A 19,249-nucleotide genomic window follows, 5' to 3' on the forward strand; every position below is an offset into this window, starting at 1 on the left:
AAGGCCCTCACCGGCCACGGGGCTTGAACCCGGACCTTCTTGCTGTGAGGCGACAGCGCTAACCAGTACACCACCGTGCCGCCATGGAACAATTTATACACAAAATTCCACAAGTAATTTCTATTTATGTGTCTGATTTATTTTCATTTATTTTCCATTTGAATTAATTTTCAGACAGAGGTAAAGTTGTGACATTTTCCAACATCTTCAGGACCGAGGCATTTGCGCTTTGTTTCAATAGAGAGAAAAGAGAGACTTGTGAAGGAATGACTGCTTATAGCTGCTATAATGTAAATCCTAACGGATACTAACTTGTTTCAGTGATGTTATTTGACATTGTATGTGACTATAAACAGACAAAATGGTGCATATACTTCTTCTTCCTCTTCTTTTTTCTCCAGTCAGGGATCGCCACAGCGGATCTGTTCCGATTATTTGATTTGGCGTAGGTTTTACACCAGATGCCCTTCCTGACGCAACCTTCCCCAGTCTATCCAGGCTTGGGACCAGAACTAAGTATGCACTGGCTTGTACAACCCCAGTGACTGGGTATTTTACCTAACCTGCGTGTCTTTGAACTGTGGGGGAAACTGGAGCACCTGAAGGAAACCCACGCAGATGCAGGGAGAACATGCAAACTCCATCCAGAAAGGCCTCCATTGGCCGTGAGGTTCTTAACATAATATGGTTTACTACAGTTGTGGAATAGTACTATTCATTGTCTTATTATTATTATTATTATTTATTATTATTATTATTATTATTTAAATTTATTATATGAGTGATTCCACGCTTATGGGTACTGAAATGCGGACATGAACTAATTTTTAAAAATTCACCTAAAACCATTTTTTTTTTTTTACCATCAGGTCACAAAACATGTAATCTTTAATGAATGATATGTTAAAAGATAACTTTAATTTTCTGAGATGTAATAAAAACATATTTATATGCCAAAGTCAGAACGTAACAGAAGTGTTGTGGACATATATATTCTCAATTTTAACAATGTAGAATTACTTTTTGAAACACAGGACGGTGATGTTTTAGCAAATATAATTAATAAACATGTGTAGTAGAATAAACATACACATTCTTTCAATAAGATTAACATGGTATATAGCTAGATTGTAATTAATTTGTAACAGACGCGAGATGGACAATCGTAACAGAAGTAATGTAACAGACATCATTTTGGAACTCATAGGCTTGACTTTGGCATATAAATATGTTTTTATTACATCTCAGAAAATTAAAGTTATCTTTTAACATATCATTCATTAAAGATTACATGTTTTGTGACCTGATGGTAAAAAAAGAAATGGTTTTAGGTGAATAAGTTCATGTCCCCATTTCAGTACCCATAAGCGTGGAATCACTCATATAAAAATGATCTCAAACACAATAAGAAGGCAAGAAACTCATCCACTAATTAACTTTTTATGAGACACCTGTTAATTGAAAAGCATTCCAGGTGACTACCTCGTGAAGCTGGTTAACGCCAATAGTGTGCAAAGTGTCATCAAGTTAAACACTGGATACTCTGAAGAATCTAAAATATCAAGCTGATTTAAAAAAAAAACAAAAACATTTTTTTTTGTTTACCACATAATTCCAGATATGTTCCAGATGTTATTTCATAGTTTTGGTGTTTTCAGTTTTGTTCTCCAATGTCGAAAATACAGAAGACCCGATGAATGAGCAGAGTAGGGGTGTACAAATTTTCGACTGGTACTGTATGCATATATTTTGTTTGTATATAGCGACATATCCTTTAATATTTCTCTTGTCCGGCATGCGTTAAGTATGAAGGTGTAGTCTGTGGTACTTGGTAAATGGTTAGTTATTTGTCTCATATGTCTGGATTTTTGTGTGTGAAGTAAAACATAATCATCAGTAGCTCCTGATGATGTTGGTGTCGTATTTCAATGAAATGACTTTTCAATATGTTTTGCTCATGTGGCTTTATTTAACAATCACAACAAAAAAAACAATGAGTGATAAAATGTACTTGAACAAAAGTTAAAAGGAATAATTTTGGCTTATTTAATGGCACACATATGCGAGGAAAAGATGAGATATACATCTAAAGCTTTATCCCATGAATCCATTTTATATTTAGGCAAAAATGGAATATGTAAAGAAGGGATTTAACAGCTTGGCTGAGTTTAGGCTGAGTTGTCATACACACGCTGGTCAACTAGCTCTATGGCCCGCTGCACCCACTTAAAGCCTGGGTCCACACACACACGGCTGGAATTCTTGGTCGTAAAACTAGAAAGAAAACAAGATTTCAGTCAATGTTGAACCACAGTAATCACCAAAATGAGTGATATTCATAAGTTATTTTTAAAAATGAACGTAAAAAAACAAACAAACAGTCTTAGAAAAAAAGTAATTAAAAGGACTTACATGATTCCAGTTTTCGGACACTCATTGCTGGTATTTGCGTACGCTTTAATGGCTCTCACAGGGATCGGTTTCTGAAAGAAATTGAAACAACAGTCCTCTGGGCCTTTGGCATCTGTGGAAAAAAAAGGAAACGTTTTAATTTAATTTAATTTAATTTAATTTAATTTAATTTAATTTAATTTAATTATGATGTCAAAATACTCAGATTAAATGTTAAAGTTTTAAACTGGTATCAGAAAATGCCTAAAAAATGATCAAATTGGGAGAAATTGATCCGTTCCCGAACAGCTCCATCACTGGCTGCCTTTAAACAAAGATTAAATTTGACCAACCCGTTTTTCAATCATGCTGTGCTAACTTCCCTTGAACAGGCTTTTAGGTCAATGATATTTTCAGACCCTGACCTTTTTAACTCGCATGAGGAGATAAAGACTGTCTCGCCACTTGGTAGAGGACAGAATGCACTTCCTGCAAAGCTTTGGATAAAGGCGTCAGCTTTTTTTTTCCCCTGTGAATTCATATATAAATGACCTTGAACTAAAAAGTGTAAGAAACAGATGGAAAACAAACTTTGACAGTTTCAGAAATTCAGCGACACGCGCATTACTAAAGCCAGTATCTCAGTGGGCTGCGACAGCTTGCGACAAATTGTGAACGTCATTCGCGAGAGAGTTTCAAAAGTGTCTTGAAACATTCGCGGGGCTTCTCAATTTCCTCGCATGAGTCGCAAAGTGTCGCTCCTTCGTCGCTGAAATTTTGAACATGTTCAAAAAATTCATGCGACAAAATTTCTCTCAAAATAGCCGCAAATGCGTCGCTGGTGTCGCAAAGCCGTTGCGAACCCTTCTCAAGTCAGTTTTCTCAAGTGAGACAGGAAGTGCAAGTGTATATCTCACTGGGCTGCGACGGCCTGCGACTAGTTGGAGACACAATAATTGCGATAAAATATGCGAATATCAATTCAGCGTAATTCCAAGTGAAAATTGTCGCTAATTCGGATATTTTATCGCAATTGTCGTGTCTCCAACTAGTCGCAGGCCAGTGAGATACTGGCTCAAGTGAGTGACAGTGACCGAGTCTGTGAGACATGAAGTCATGGGACACCAGCTATATGGCGAAAAGTATATCATTTTACAATGTTATGATCAAGTCACTTCTAAAAATTCCAAAAACAATCATGCATTAATTTAATAAATACTTAAAATGCATATATGTAAGTGATTAAAGTGTTGAAAAAATTGTAAATACAGTTGTTGTTGTTATTATTATTTTTTTTAAAGGTGAAAAATCTTACTCTGGCCCACTGTGAAGTACTGAAGGCAGGCAAGAATCGCCAGAACCAGCAGAAGAGAACGAGAGAGCATGGTGGCTGCTGCTGCTGCTGCTGATGATGATGATGAAGATGAAGATATTGATGTGTAATGTCTGGTAATAATGCAGAGATCATGTCACGCTTGAGTTTATATCATCTGAGAAGAGGAGGAGTGTGGTTTGGGTGAAGGGGAGATTTGTAGGCGGTAGAATTTTCCACTTTGACTGTGAAAGAGAGAGAGAGTGAGAGAGAGAGAGAGAGGCACTAGCTGTGGTTTTTCACCATGAAAAAAAAACAGAATGGTGTTTAACACTTTGTACCCAAACTCACCTCATTAAACCATTCTACACACACACACACACACACACACACACACACACACACACACACACACTGCACTAAAATTATAGAAAGATAAACACGCATGACTATTTTGGAGCAATCTGTACAATCCAAGCTTCCAATCTGCCCTTATTGTGAACTTTAACTAAAACGCCACATTCAGATCACTGAAACACAATCACACGCTACAGCAACAGAGACGACCAATTCATCAAATGGTGCAATTTAATTACACAGCAGCAGTTTATTCTGATTATTTTTAGTTTATGACAAAGCTGTTGAATAAATTTACTCGAACAGCAGCTCTGACGATAGTCCAGCTTTGAGTCACAAGTGTATATTAACACACTCAGTCCAGACTCATAGTCTTAAATACAGTCCCAAAAAACACCTCAGACCCTAGAATACTGTATTTCCCAGAAATATAAACACTATTCATGTGTTTTCAGTCATGCTCCAGACCAGCTACACTGTTTGAGCAAAACCACACACACAGATCTTGATCTCATGATGAAAGCACAGGTTGCATTGTGCACTCATTCAGAAAGCACTGTTTATCATAAGAGCTACGTGTGTGCTCCTTTTGAAAAATGGTCCGAAACAATGGCTGAAGACTGAAGGTTGTTTCCACACACTGTCCGGTCATACAACAAGTACATACTTTACTCCAATTTGCTTTTTACAGCCAGTCCTCGAAAAAACTCTCTTGCCCAATGGGCGAGCAGCACCCAAAACTTACTCGCCTGAAAAACAATTCCACTCGCCCAGAGCTTTATTTTATTCTGGAGAGGACAGAATGCAGTTGATTTTTTTTTTATATAGGTGAAGCAGCATAATTATCATCAATCCACAAAACCATAACACCAATATGTGCAGACACATTCAGAAAGAAAGAAGTTCTAGTAGCAGAGGAATTAATCATTTAGGGTATATTAAGCTATGAAGTTTTGAATGAGTATTATAATAATAATAATAATACTGCTGGAGCTTTGTTTCTGTTATCAAAGGAACCCAGTCCTGTGAAAAATGTCACCGTGGAACCAGAGTGTAGAAATGAGCCTACATTTCGAGAGAGTTCCACACAAACACATTGAACTTTACAACAGCTGCACGCATGTGAAACGGAAATAAATCGACTAAGGCAGGAAAACAATTTGGATAAAATTGCTATTGTCCGTTACACACTGATCAACCTGTGTGACTCAGCTGTGCCTTTGAATCGAGAATAAATGAAAAGGGAACTGAACACTAACCGTTTATTGAAATTATTATTACAAGAATGATTATAGTTACTGTATGACCACAGCTACAACTGGAATGTGCTGATTCTGTTCGTGTTTGTAATTATTGTTCCATCTTACAATATTGTTTGAAAGTCTAGAGCAAGATATTTTGTTATTTTATAAATAATAACACTTCAGATGTTGTTTTAACTATAATAAGCATCACTGTATACATGACAGAGTGCAGACAGCTGTGTAGCTACATGTCCTTGGGGTTGCTGAGACATGGACCAGTGGGAATAAGATCTAGCCCACAGTTCAAGTCAAAGCCCTTTTGAGAGTAAATGCTTTGGCTTCATAGTTCGAATTACGGGGGGTACTGGGGGGGTACTATACCCCCCAATGAAGACCCAGTACCCCCCAAAGAGACAAAAATATAAGTTTTGGGGGGGTCCGATATTTTTTCTGATATTGTGAAAAGGAATATACAATTCAAACCAACTCCCATTCGGCATTCTTATTGTAGGAACATTTTAATGTAAATCGATTTCAGACAGACACCCCTATTGTGGATCGTACCATTTTTAGTCACCGCAGCGCTAGAACGCGCTAGAAGCAACAGCTTCTAGTCCACACCGTATTCAGTTGATTCATCAGATACAGTCCATGGGTTTGCAGCAATTTATACAGTCTGTGGTTTGCAGCAGAAGACGTGCATTGGTAATGTTAGTTGCTAACCAACTTTCAGCCTGTTGAAAATGTGTTATTTTACAACTTTCAGTTTCTTTATACGTTGAATTACTTACCCACTGAGGCCAGTAGGCTACAGTGGGCGGATGTTAACGTTAGTTACCAACGTTAGTTAGCAAGATAAGCTAAGTCTCTATTTAAATCAAGCTTATTACAGTGTGGTATAGAAACGATTCTCATTTCAAAGGAGAAGAACTCCATATGTTTCCATTCTCATTTTATCATGAATAAATTGTGCCCTTCTGAAATTCATTTGGCACATAGGCCCATCCTGTGTGTGAGATTAGGCACAAGAAGTTCTGGTGTAGGCCTAGCTAAGCCTATGGAAAATTACAATCAGAACCTCTGGGGACTGGGGGCAACATAAAAAGAGCCAGGTAGTAGGCTAGCCTAGGCAAAATAGCCTAGTACATACGCTAGTATTTGAATTTGTTCTCTATTGTTTTTACTTACATTCCTTTTGTATTATTTTTAAGATAGTTATAGTTTCATCTGAGTACCCTGTTTGAGTTTATTCACAGAGACAGTAGGCCAAATATGAGGAAAAGAAAAGGGCCAGACATCAGGCATTTTTTTGGTGCTAAAAGAGTAAGTAGTAAATATTAGCACTAAGATCGACAGACAATTACAGTACAAGTGTAGATGCAGTTAGGTTTTATACACTGTTCATGTGAATAAAGAAAATGGGTTCCCAGCAGACAGGAGAGGCACAGCAGGACGAAAGAGAGCAAGACATTCAGCAGGACTGTTCTGCATGTGTGTATATACTGTATGTGACTCATTTGTAGTGTTGATACCCAGTTTGTTCTGACAAAGAAGGTTATCAGGTTGTACTGCTGTTTTTCTTCTGTGGTAGTACTGTATGGTTTGTTATGCTTCTTAATGACATTAAAAATTATTGTTCAGAGTTATTGTGTTGAGTTACTGACACCGACTTCCATAGACGAGTCGGGACGGGACAGGGGGGAATTGATATGATAGTGGACCATGATGGTACCCCCCAATTATGGAGGGGTAATTCGCACTCTGTTTGGCTTTCATAGCATTCTGTTCCCAAAAGCTGATGTCGGGAAAAAGTCTTTACACAAAGAAGGTTTTCTTGCTTCTGTAGTTTTTTAAAACTGTTCTTCTGTGTCGGGACTCTTCGGGAAAAAGAACGTATATTCCAACAGGTAGCTAAAGCTAATGCTAGGCCACAAATCTGCACCGTCACTCCAGTAATTTCAAAGAATTTTGTACGGATCAGAACCAATAATAAACTGTAATTTCCATGTATATCTATCCTGTGCTTCTTTCTGACTAAGATTGTCCAAGTAATCCGGTAGTAGAGCTTTTTTAACTGTAGTTTTCTACGGACAACAGCAACAGATGCTGGACATCTCCGCTTGGCTTCAGTATTTGAACATCCAATCAGCGGGTCCCGTATGTGTTTATGATTTTTATGTCACGATTTACAACCAATGGGAGACACCCTTTGTCGGCTGTCTACCAATCACAGGCTCCTGTGCCACAATGGCGATATGTTGATACATATTTAGAAAATAAAAATTCTATAATTATGAAATATATGAAACCATCAAAACCAATTAAAAAATCTTAATATATATACTGGTTAGAGGTAAAGAACATTATTCAGTGATATTGTTTATTATTAACTCCAATTGTGATATAAAAGTTCCGAGTTTGACACCTGCCCGCTTCAACCACACTGCTGGCACACGATGTCCTTGACCCTCATTGCCCTTAGCCAGTTGGTATAATTACATCATTACGTGGCCCCCTCTGAGCCGAGCTTTTCCAGTACACTCGAACACACGCATACTTCGATGAATTATGACCAAAAACAAGGAAATTTGAATTATTTCCTCAAAATATTTTTGTACTTGTGTATTAGTGGCAGCTGGTGGGCTTTGAAATAGGGGAAGCTCAGTTTTAGGTCTACGTAATACAAATTTTCAATTATTTGTTATTTGTCATGAGTCAATTTGTTGTTATGTGGGTCTGTCTCAGAAACTGGTCTCTCATTTGGGACATTATGGTCAAAAAATAAATTTTCTAATTTTACTATTTTTTTTTTGCATTTACCTAACACTCAATGTTTCTTTTATCATGTTTAATAAGAATAAAGATAGCGTCTTGCTTTATCTGGCCTCTGCTGTGGAATTTTTTTTTTTATTACAAGTCAAATGTTTTTGTAAAATTTTTTGAAAATATTGAATAAATTTCCTCTTTTTGATTGCTTGGGTTAAAAATGCCAAGTTATGATGACTGAATTGATTATTCACTTAAATATGACTAATACGGGGTGGCACGGTGATGTAGTGGTTAGCACTGTCGCCTCACAGCAAAAAGGTCCGGGTTCGAGCCCCGTGGCCGGCGAGGTCCTTTCTGTGTGGAGTTTGCATGTTCTCCCCGTGTCCGCGTGGGTTTCCTCCGGGTGCTCCGGTTTCCCCCACAGTCCAAAGACATGCAGGTTAGGTTAACTGGTGACTCTAAATTGACCGTAGGTGTGAATGTGAGTGTGAATGGTTGTCTGTGTCTATGTGTCAGCCCTGTGATGACCTGGTGACTTGTCCAGGGTGTACCCCGCCTTTCGCCCATAGTCAGCTGGGATAGGCTCCAGCTTGCCTGCAACCCTGTAGAACAGGATAAAGTGGCTAGAGATAATGAGATGAGATGAGATGAGATGAATAATACGATACCATTTTGGGTCTTGATATGGCAAAATAGGACACAATGGAAAAATCAAGAACGCACCAGAAAGATAAGAATAACGGAGGTGGTAAAAGAACAGCGACTGTACCGGCTGAAGGTTGCGCGGGTCTCTGCTGTGGTGCGCAAGCAACGGGACATTACTACCGCACCGGACGGAGCGCGAGGCGGAGGCGGGGCAAAATGACTGGCCGTACTTTGCCATTATAGCAGATAGATACCAGCTGTTAGCAGCTAGCACTGCAGATCCCAATAAGGCTCAAGCTAGCCTACAACCACGTTGATTGAACTACAAATGAAATAAACGAGTCAATACACGAATGATCAAAATGATAGAATGGATGAAAATACAATCTTGGGCATATATTATGTTATGCAAGTTATTGTTTTAATGAGAATTCAACGTCGTAGACGCCGCAGTTTGGGGAGAGAATTTTAGGGGAAGTTCGGCTTCCCTTGTTGTCTCTGAGAAATCGCCCCTGTTGTGTATATATTGTTGTGTTGATGAATAAAACTTTTTAATGCATTTCCCGCACAGGTGATTGCTCTAAGACAACGAGGGAGGCTCAGCCTCCTCTAAAAATGACGAACATCGTGGAGGATGAATTGCGCTCGGCTTATGTTATAGCCGACCTTATAACATTGCTATTTCAGATCCAGAATCATAGAAATATATGTGCTCAACCCACTACAGTGCGAAATCATTCCGTTATAACTTTCCCCAGTTCGCCTAATGTGTGCGTGAGTTTTTCCCCCTCGTGACAGCACGATACAGCCCAGCCTCAGTGGACTTCAATGGCATTTGGGAGCTATGCGCTTGTCAATCTCAAAATGCAAGACGATTATTGGACAAATACTGCGAAAACGCCTGCCCACGGACTCTCAGCCTCACAGTGGGAGGGACATGGCAAAGCTTTCCGTGAGGAGACTGGTGATTGGTGAAAGCGGCCGGATATTTTCTTTGATTGACAGCTCGTTTCAAATATAGACAGGCAGCGGTGAATCTCAGTTCAGTCCCATGCAGATTCGCAAGTGGTGTGGTGTATTGTAAGAGATCAGCTTACATTTCGATTTCATTCATTACATATGGTTTCTACCAGCTTTTTTAGTTTGTATATATTTTCATTGTAAATAAAGTGTAAATATAGTTTTGTGAAGTTTGCTATCTTAGTTCCAGAAATTTCGTTTATTTGAGTGGCTGAACTTGAACTTGAGGGGGCTAGTCAGCTAGCAAGAAAGCTGCGCACGGATGCCAAGCATTGTTGATTTAATTTTGGCGAAGTCATTTGCCAGTCTTCCTTTCGAGGAAAAAATTAAAATTAAAGAGCAGGGTAGACCAACGCCTCAAATTGACTTGGTGAAAAAGGTAGGGAATAATACTCGTTCCTTTCAGCTCTCCTGGTACGAGAAAGTGAATTGGCTAACAGCAAGTTCGGTGACGAGGAAAATGTATTGTTGGCCATGCCTCTTGATTAACCCCAGATCCGTGATTTGGTCAAACGTGGGCTTTGATGACCTGCACAATTTCACAAGGGCATATAAAAGACACGAGATCAGCAATGAGCATGTACTCAAAGTCGACTCAGCAACCTTGCTCTACTTGCAATTGAGAGGAAGTTAGTGAAGTCTCTAGAGAAGACTCCCACCTGGTATGACAGGGTAACTGAACATTTTCTAGAAAAAGGAGGGCAGAATTTTCTTTTAAATAATACTGATATGGTGGTGACCCACATCAACAACAGTAAATAGGCTACTTTAGTAATATGTCATGGATGGACCAAAAATATAGAATCTATTTAAAATGTTTATGCTGAGTATATTATATTGGAATATATATTTTCTGGATATGAATTAAACACAGCTACAATTTGGAAAACATTTTTAAACAAAAACACAGCCGAGAACATTTCACACTACAGACCTGGATTAAAAGTGAAGGGTTATCAAAATTGTCAATTGTGACAAATGTTTTACATTTCTCAGTCAAAATAAGTAAAATATAGGGAAAGTGTCATTGAATGAAATGTGTGGCACCCAGCTCTATGTTTGGCTCCCCAAGGTCAGTGCTTGTGCCTATTCCAGAACACTCTGCTGTTACTGCTGAGGTTCCTGACAAAGAGCTGCTTTCAATAATGATCAATTTTTAAACAACATGCCACAATTTTAAAATATAAAATGTTAAAATATACCCCCCCAACACCACCATCATGTATATTGGACAGTAGGCTAATGGGCCAAAAGAACCTGTTATTTCACAGTTTGTGACCCTGCCAACAATCAGCCAGATCAGAGGCAAGAGTATGGGCAAAATTTATGTGTTTTTTCTTTTTTCTTTTAAAATCTGAAAATATCATAACCGACCAGCCTCCCCTGTTTGAAAGACTACCAGCCGCCACTGATTTCCCATGAAACGAGACAAGCTACTTTAGACTGGTTCCCTGCTCTCTTAGTGCCTGTGTTGCTTAGGTTGCCAGCACTAACTTTTGTTATCTGATCGGACAATTACCATTAAAGTTTTACTCGTCCTTGCACAGACTTTAGTCTCCTCAGACGATCGGACATGAGGTTTTTCAAGTATTGTTTACAGGAATAATTTTTTTCTTTATATAGTATTCTCTTCTGCACCAGATACTGAAATGTTTCTTATGAGTGTTTCTGTGAGAACTGAGAAATTTGGGGTGGGCAATTTGGCAAAAATGAAGTATATTAGTGTGGCAGTGGGGGCGTGGTCAAGCGTCGGTCTGTGAATGGAGGGCGGAGTCAGGGAAGGTAAGTGGCAGAATCACTGCACCTGACGGGAATTAACTTGTGTTTGTGTGTCTTCCCCAGTGACTGTGCCCTATAAGAGGAGAGGGAGTGTGGAGGAAGGGGGCTACTCCTGACCTGGATACCTGTGTGTGTGCGTGCATGTAGAGTTAAAAGCTGAAAATCTATAATAAACGAGTTTTGAGAACTCAGTTCTGGCCTGCCATGCTTCTGTGCTCCACCCACCTAGAACACTTGCTACAGTGGTGCTGAAACCCGGGACAGAGTGCAGGAGAGAACAGCCCCATGGAGTCCTCCCCCTTCAAGGACCTGATCCATGCCCTCGCCATGGCCCAACAGAGCCAGCACCAGGCACTGGTCGCCCTCCGGGAAGAACAGGAGCAAAGGTTCGAGGCCCTGGTGCTAGTGCAGCAGGAAGATCGCCAGGCGTTCTGGCACCTACTCGCATCGGTGGGGTCCACCACCTCCACCTCCGTGGGCCCTTCCCACCTCACCCTGACAAAGATGGGCCCGCACGATGACCCGAGGCCTTCCTCGCTCTCTTTGAGCAGGCAGCAGAGGCATGGGGTTGGCCGGTGGAACAGCGTGCGGCGCGCCTCCTCCCCCTGCTCACGCACTACAGCTCCCCGCTGACAGCTGGCTGGTCTATGTGGACCTCCGCAGGGCCGTCCTCCAGCGCGTGGGTTGCATTCCGGAGCAGCAGTGGCAGCTCTTCCGTGCGCTGCACCTGGAGGAGGTCGGCCGGCCATTCGCGTTTGGCCAGCAACTCTGGGACGCCTGCCGCCAGTGGCTGAGGGCCGACAACCGCAACGCCGAGGAGATCATCGATCTGGTGGTGCTGGAGCAGTTCGTTGCTCGATTTCCAGAAGGAACCGCGGAGTGGGTCCAGTGCCATTGCCCGGCGTCGCTGGATCAGGCCATTGAGCTGGCGGAGGACCATATAGTGGCCGTTCCAACGGCAGGTACAGCACCATAGATAAGGAATGCCTTGCCATCAAGTGGGCGGTTCTCGCCCTCCGCTACTATCTGCTGGGGCGCCCTTTCACCCTCTGGTCGGACCATGCACCCCTGCAGTGGCTCCACCGCATGAAGGATGTCAACACGCGGATCACCCATTGGTATCTGGCACTCCAGCCATTTAAGTTCGAGGTGGTCCACAGGCCAGGGGCGCAGATGGTTGTGGCGGACTTCCTCTCCCGTCAAGGGGGGGGAGTCGGCTGCAGGCCGGACGGCTGCCCGGCCTGAGTCGGGCAGTGGGGGTATGTGGCAGCGAGGGTGTGGTCAAGCATCGGTCTGTGAATGGAGGGTGGAGTCAGGGAAGGTAAGTAGCGGAATCACTGCACCTGATGGGAATTAACCTTTGTTTGTGTGTCTTCCCCAGTGAGCGCGCCCTATAAGAGGAGAGGGAGCGCGAAGGAAGGGGGCTACTCCCGACCTGGATACCTGTGTGTGCGTGCATGTGTGTAGAGTTAAAAGCTGAAAAGCTACAATAAACGAGTTTTGAGAACTCAGTTCTGGCCTGCCGTGCTTCTGTGCTCCACCCACCTAGAACACTTGCTACAATTGGGTTTTGGTATTCAGCAGCACTGGCAATGCTAACTCTACCTTAAATTAGACCTCACATAGCTGACATCACAGAGTTGACAAATTTTGGCTTTTTGGCTTGCTCTATCCATTAGTTAAAAAAAAGAAAGTCCTTCCCGCACCACATGGTGCATAGGGTGGCGCTGATCTCCATTTCTGTAGCCCTCAGCCTCTCACCTATTACATAGCTAGGGTTATAGTGGGGGGCTAGTCCTCTGGTAACTGCGAGAGCTTGACTCCCTACTCGCATCTGTGTTGCAGCATGCCTTTCCAGATGGCAGTAGATACCATTTTTATGGTGGTCTTTGGTATGACCCAACCGCAAGTAGAACTCGCGATCTCCCGATCGAGAGGTGGACACACTAACCACGAGGCCAACTCGCAGTATGTCCATTAGTATCAACCTATTATCTCCCATGTGTGTGTGAAGGGAATGGGCTGCCACTTTATTTCATCATACTGACTACTTACCACAGTTAATCATGCAGATGTAATCACTGTCACATAGTTGACATGCAAAAAAGGCATGCTTCAATTTTAACACACTCAACTCCACGCAAAAAAAAAACCAAAAGCAGGACACACAATCGTGTGTACAACATGATGTTCTGTTGCCCTGCCAGATAACACAAGGCAGGTGAACCTTGTATCTGAGTAACCGGTGGAACATTGAGGCTGAATTCAGCACCATCACAGAGTTGACCGCAAGTTCGTGAGACACCTGCTTTGGCTGAGCTGCAGTCGAAATGATTAAAAGCTGCATCAAGTTGAGTTGTATTTTCTTTAAACACACTCATATCCATGACATGCACAGAGGGTGATCCTGTCTGCTGGCTTTCAGTGGAGAAATAACACTGTTAGTTCAAACCAAGGTTGCAGGTGGGACAAACCAAGTTATAAGTTACACTTATTTTGATTTTTTTCCCAACAATTAAGAAATGTCAGAGAGGTCTACTGAATTTTTTCACAGTAGGTCCCAGGGAGTTCTTGCTATATGTACAGGTATTAGATCTCTCCACATTACACAGGCCTAGAGATGGCTCTGGGACACAAATTTCTCAGTATTCACAGAAACACTCGTACATATCCCTGTATCACAGAAGCGTTGTACTCTGTTCTCATTTATTCACTACAATCTACCTGTTGTTGTTGTTGTTTATACTCTGTTTAATGTACTGTAGTTCAGTATAGAAACTCTAAGAAGACTAAACATTGCAGTTTGAAGTAAATCAGTAAATCAGTAAATGTACTGATTATATCATTATGTTACATTACACGCATTTAGCAGATGCTCTTATCCAGAGTGACATACAGGCACGGGCGATTGCTCTAAGACAACGAGGGAGGTAGAGGGCTGCAACGGGATGGGACTCCCACGGGACCCGCGGGATGCGGCGCAAAAGCATGCGGCGCGGGTCATTATTTGACAGCCTCCTGCGGGAGCGGGCGGGAATGGAGAGGTGTAGTCGCGGGAGCGGGCATAAGCATGTTCTCTGGAGTCCCGCAATGTAAATACATTTCACAAAATTATTCACTGTGTATTTGAAAAGTGTTTTTTTTTAACTGGGGAAGATATGTAGTAATTAGGTGATGAGCTAACTTCGGGTGTTTGAGCTACAAGGGGTAGTTCACACCGCCTGCTCTGTGAACTCTCAAGGGATCTGCTCTCGCGGCACACAGCGACTGCGAGATATTTTCAATTTATGCCCTGAAAGGGAGATTGCGCGTGCGCCTTGTCGTAAAGGTCTGTCGTTCATTGACTGTCCTGCCGTTAAGTTAGTGAAGTTATTTGCTTCATTTATTTAGGCCCACACAGACTGGACTAAAATGCAATGGTAACATGTTGAATTAATCTCATAAACGGCCACCACGGTTTAGAACAAGCTCGTTGTTTCCCATCTGATTTCCCACAAAGTTCAAGTTTCTATGGAGACTGTTCAACTGTCACGTTCAGTCTGAAGCATGGCGGAGGAAACGGGTGCCCTTACAGCTGAAGCCGTTAGTGCTCTAGTGAAAAGGGGTACTTTTCACACCAAAAAGCCCTCTAGGGGTAAGTCAGACATATGGAAAACATTTTCGGTGGTTGTAGATGGCGATGGAAATGAAAAACCGTTTGCCTGTTGTGATTCATGCAAGAAGGTGCTAATTTTCGATGCGTACAAGTCAGGAACATCTGGCCTGAAGCGACATACATGTGTCTTCATGAAAGGACAAACATTACTGGACTTCAGAGAAACTGCGAAAATAACAAATGCTCTGAAAAGCAAAACAATTGATAAATGCATAGACTTTGTTGCCGCTGACCTTAGGCCATACGACAGCATTGCAGGAAAAGGGTTCATTAGTATGGCGCAGCACTTAGTGGATACAGCAGCTTCAATAGGCCGATTCAATGTCAAGGACATTCTACCCCATCCAACAACAGTTTCCCGACATCTGGACGAAAGGGCACAAACAGTTAGAACGGCTCTTGTTGACGAAATGCTCACTACCATTGAGAAACATGGATGTGCGGTGACCACCGATATTTGGACGGAAAATTACCGGAAAACATCTTTCCTATCAGCCACCATCCACTACATCGACTCTGAATACACGCTGGTGTCGAGAGTGCTCTTTGCTGCTCCATTTGAAGCAGACACTTCAAAAACGGGCGAAAACATTCGTGCCTTACTGTTCCAAAACCTGAGGGTCTTTGGAATTGACTGTGCGCTCATGGGAAAGAAAATAGTGTTCGTAACTGACAGAGGCGCGAACATGGTGGCTGCCCTACGTGGTTTCAACAGACTTAACTGTAGTGCCCATATCCTCAACTCCGTGCTTTCTCATGCCCTCTCCACTGCTGTGGTTGAACAGGTGCCCGAGGCCGCGCAGCTTCTGAATGATGTGAAAAAACTGGTCAGCTATTTCAAACACTCTGGCCTGCAAACGCTGCTTGGTTCATCGCTTAAACAGTCCGTGGAGACCAGGTGGAATTCAACCGTTGATATGTTGGAGTCTGTCTCCCAACAGTACGATACCATTACAACCATTCTGTTGGAGAAAAACCAGTATGACAAAATAAGGGGCATAAACAAAAACACTCTGGCTTCGGTAGTAGCATTTTTAAAACCATTCAGAGATGCTACTAACGATCTGGAGTCAGATAACACTGGCTTGAGCGCAGCCCTAGTTCTGCCGTGGTCTGTCAAGCTGAGAGATCATTGCGAAGTAGCCATGGCAGACCCCCTCTTAAACCATATTGCATCTGCTTGCGCAAAACGTTTGGATGACCTGCTATCACCAAATAATCTGCTAAATGGGATTAATATGCTGTACAAAATGGCAACATTTCTGACCCCTAAACTACGCCAGCTCAAGATGATAAATGACCATGAGAGACAACTTGTGACTGACTGTGTGAAGGAACTGATTGATGACCTCGGACTTAATATCCATGATGCCGAGGGGGATTCAGAGTCACCGCCAACAAAAAAGGTGACTTTTCAGGAATTTTCAGAATGGGAAGACGCAGGCACTACACGCCACTCGGAGATACCACTGGACACAGAGATACAGGACTATTTAAAAGTCAAGCTGGACGGCGAAGGATCACACGGCCCAAAAGATGTTCTACTCTGGTGGAAGAAGCATTGCCACGAATTTCCTACTCTAAGCAAATTGGCACGTCACGTGCTTTGCGTTCCAGCATCAAGCGCACCATCGGAATGCGCTTTCAGTATCTGTGGCCGCATTCTGGAGCAGCGACGCAGTCTACTGAAGCCCACATCGGTGAACAACATTCTTTTCCTCCATGGGCATGTGTAGAAGCACAAGACTCCCTCGGGAATATCAGGTGCAATTATTTTTGTTTTATTAAAATGATAGGCAAGCTGTTAAAAGATGTAAACTTCTTTTGAAATTCCCTTTTCAATTCATCATGGGCATGTTTAGTAGCCAACACAGCCCCGCATAGTTTATACCTGCATTTTCGTTATTTTTCCATACTTATTTTTAATTTATTTAAGCACCTTCATTTATTAGGCTACTGATTTTTTTTTCAGTTTGTATTTTAAGGCTGTTGGCCAAGCTTTTCTAAATGACTCAAGCTGAGTCTACATCATGTAAACACGTTTTGAGTGAGAATAAATGCACATTAAACAAATTGAAGTTGCTGTTTATTTTACTGGTTTTACTTTCTATAAATGCATTGTGCAATCAGTGCACATATTGTGAGGGAATCTCTGGCAGGCTAGAACGGAAGCACAACGAGTGTTTCGGGGAAATTACGGGATTTTAGCGGGGCGGGAGTGGGAGAAACCATAATATATGCGGGCAGGAGCGGGACAAAATATTAAATATTTCTGCGGGTGCGGGCGGGAGCGGGAAACAAACTAGCGGGAGTAAGCGGGAGCGGGAGGGAAAATCAGTCCCGCGCAGACCTCTAGAGGGAGGCTCAGCCTCCTCTAAAAATGACGAACATCGTGTAGGATGAATTGCGCTAGGCTTATGTTATAGCCAACCTTATAACATTGCTATTTCAGATCCAGAATCATAGAAATATATGTGCTCAACCCAACTACAGTGCAAAATCATTCCCTTATAACTTTAATGTGTGCGTGAGTTTTTCCCCCTCGTGACAGCGCGATGCAGCCCAGCCTCAGTGGACTTCAATGGCATTTGGGAGCTATGCGCTTTTCAATATCAAAATGCAAGACGATTATTGGACAAATACTGCGAAAACGCCCGCCCACGGAGTCCCACGGACTCCCAGCCTCAGTGGACTTCAATGGCATTTGGGAGCTATGCACTTTTCAATCTCAAAATGCAAGATGGTTATTGGACAAATACTGCGAAAATGCCCGCCTACGGACTCCGAGCCTCACATGGGAGGGACATGGCAGTTTCCGTGAGGAGACTGGTGATTGGTGAAAGCGGCCGGATATTTTCTTTGATTGACAGCTCGTTTCAAATATAGACAGGCAGCAGTGAATCTCAGTTCAGTCCCATGCGGATTCGCAAGTGCTGTGGTGTATTGTAAGAGATCAGCTTACATTTCGATTTCATTCATTACATACGGTTTCTACCAGCTTTTTTAGTTTGTATATATTTTCATTGTAAATAAAGTGTAAATATAGTGTTGTCAAGTTTGCTATCTTAGTTCCAGAAATGTCGTTTATTTGAGTGACTGAACTTGAACTTGAGGGGGCTAGTCAGCTAGCAAGAAAGCTGCGCATGGATGCCAAGCATTGCTGATTTAATTTTGGCGAAGCCATTTGCCAGCCTTCCTTTCGAGGAAAAAATTAAAATTAAAGAGCAGGGTAGACCAACGCCTCAAATTGACTTGGTGAAAAAGGTAGGGAATAATACTCGTTCCTTTCAGCTCTCCTGGTACGAGAAAGTGAATTGGCTAACAGCAAGTGATCCACATCAACAACAGTAAATAGGCTACTTTAGTAATATGTCATGGATGGACCAAAAATATAGAATCTATTTAAAATGTTTATGCTGAGTATATTATATTGGAATATATATTTTTCTGGATATGAATTAAACACAGCTACAATTTGGAAAACATTTTTAAACAAAAACACAGCCGAGAACATTTCACACTACAGACCTGGATTAAAAGTGAAGGGTTATCAAAATTGTCAATAAAACATTTCTCAGTCAAACTAAGTAAACTATAGGGAAAGTGTCATTGAATGAAATGTGTGGCACCCAGCTCTATGTTTGGCTCCCCAAGGTCAGTGCTTGTGCCTATTCCAGAACACTCTGCTGTTACTGCTGAGGTTCCTGACAAAGAGCTGCTTTCAATAATGATCAATTTTTAAACAACATGCCACAATTTTAAAATATAAAATGTTAAAATATACCCCCCCCCAACACCACCATCATGTATATTGGACAGTAGGCTAATGGGCCAAAAGAACCTGTTATTTCACAGTTTGTGACCCTGCCAACAATCAGCCAGATCAGAGGCAAGAGTATGGGCAAAATTGATGTTTTTTCTTTTAAAATCTGGAAATATCGTAACCGACCAGTCTCCCCTGTTTGAAAGACTACCAGCCGCCACTGCATACAGGTGGGGGACATACAGGTGGGGGATTGGTGCCTCAGCACTCCAAGGGCACTTCAACCATTTCTGCTTGTCCAGGGAATCGAACCG

At 42.0% G+C, this 19,249-nt stretch overlaps 1 protein-coding gene across 1 annotated transcript; it reads right to left on the reverse strand.

Annotated features, from left to right (window-relative positions):
- Positions 1-1,949: 1,949 nt before the first annotated feature.
- LOC132889663 (eotaxin-like) lies at positions 1,950-3,860 on the reverse strand. The gene is made up of 3 exons (XM_060926397.1): positions 3,707-3,860; positions 2,413-2,524; positions 1,950-2,274 (listed from the first exon to the last, which is right to left on the reverse strand). The coding sequence occupies exons 1-3, from the start codon at positions 3,774-3,776 to the stop codon at positions 2,169-2,171; spliced, it is 288 nt and encodes a 95-aa protein (XP_060782380.1). The 5' UTR covers positions 3,777-3,860; the 3' UTR covers positions 1,950-2,168.
- Between the last annotated feature and the right edge of the window lie 15,389 nt (positions 3,861-19,249).

The sequence above is a fragment of the Neoarius graeffei genome, chromosome 1 (assembly GCF_027579695.1).
Source record: "Neoarius graeffei isolate fNeoGra1 chromosome 1, fNeoGra1.pri, whole genome shotgun sequence".
Classification (NCBI taxonomy): domain Eukaryota; kingdom Metazoa; phylum Chordata; class Actinopteri; order Siluriformes; family Ariidae; genus Neoarius; species Neoarius graeffei.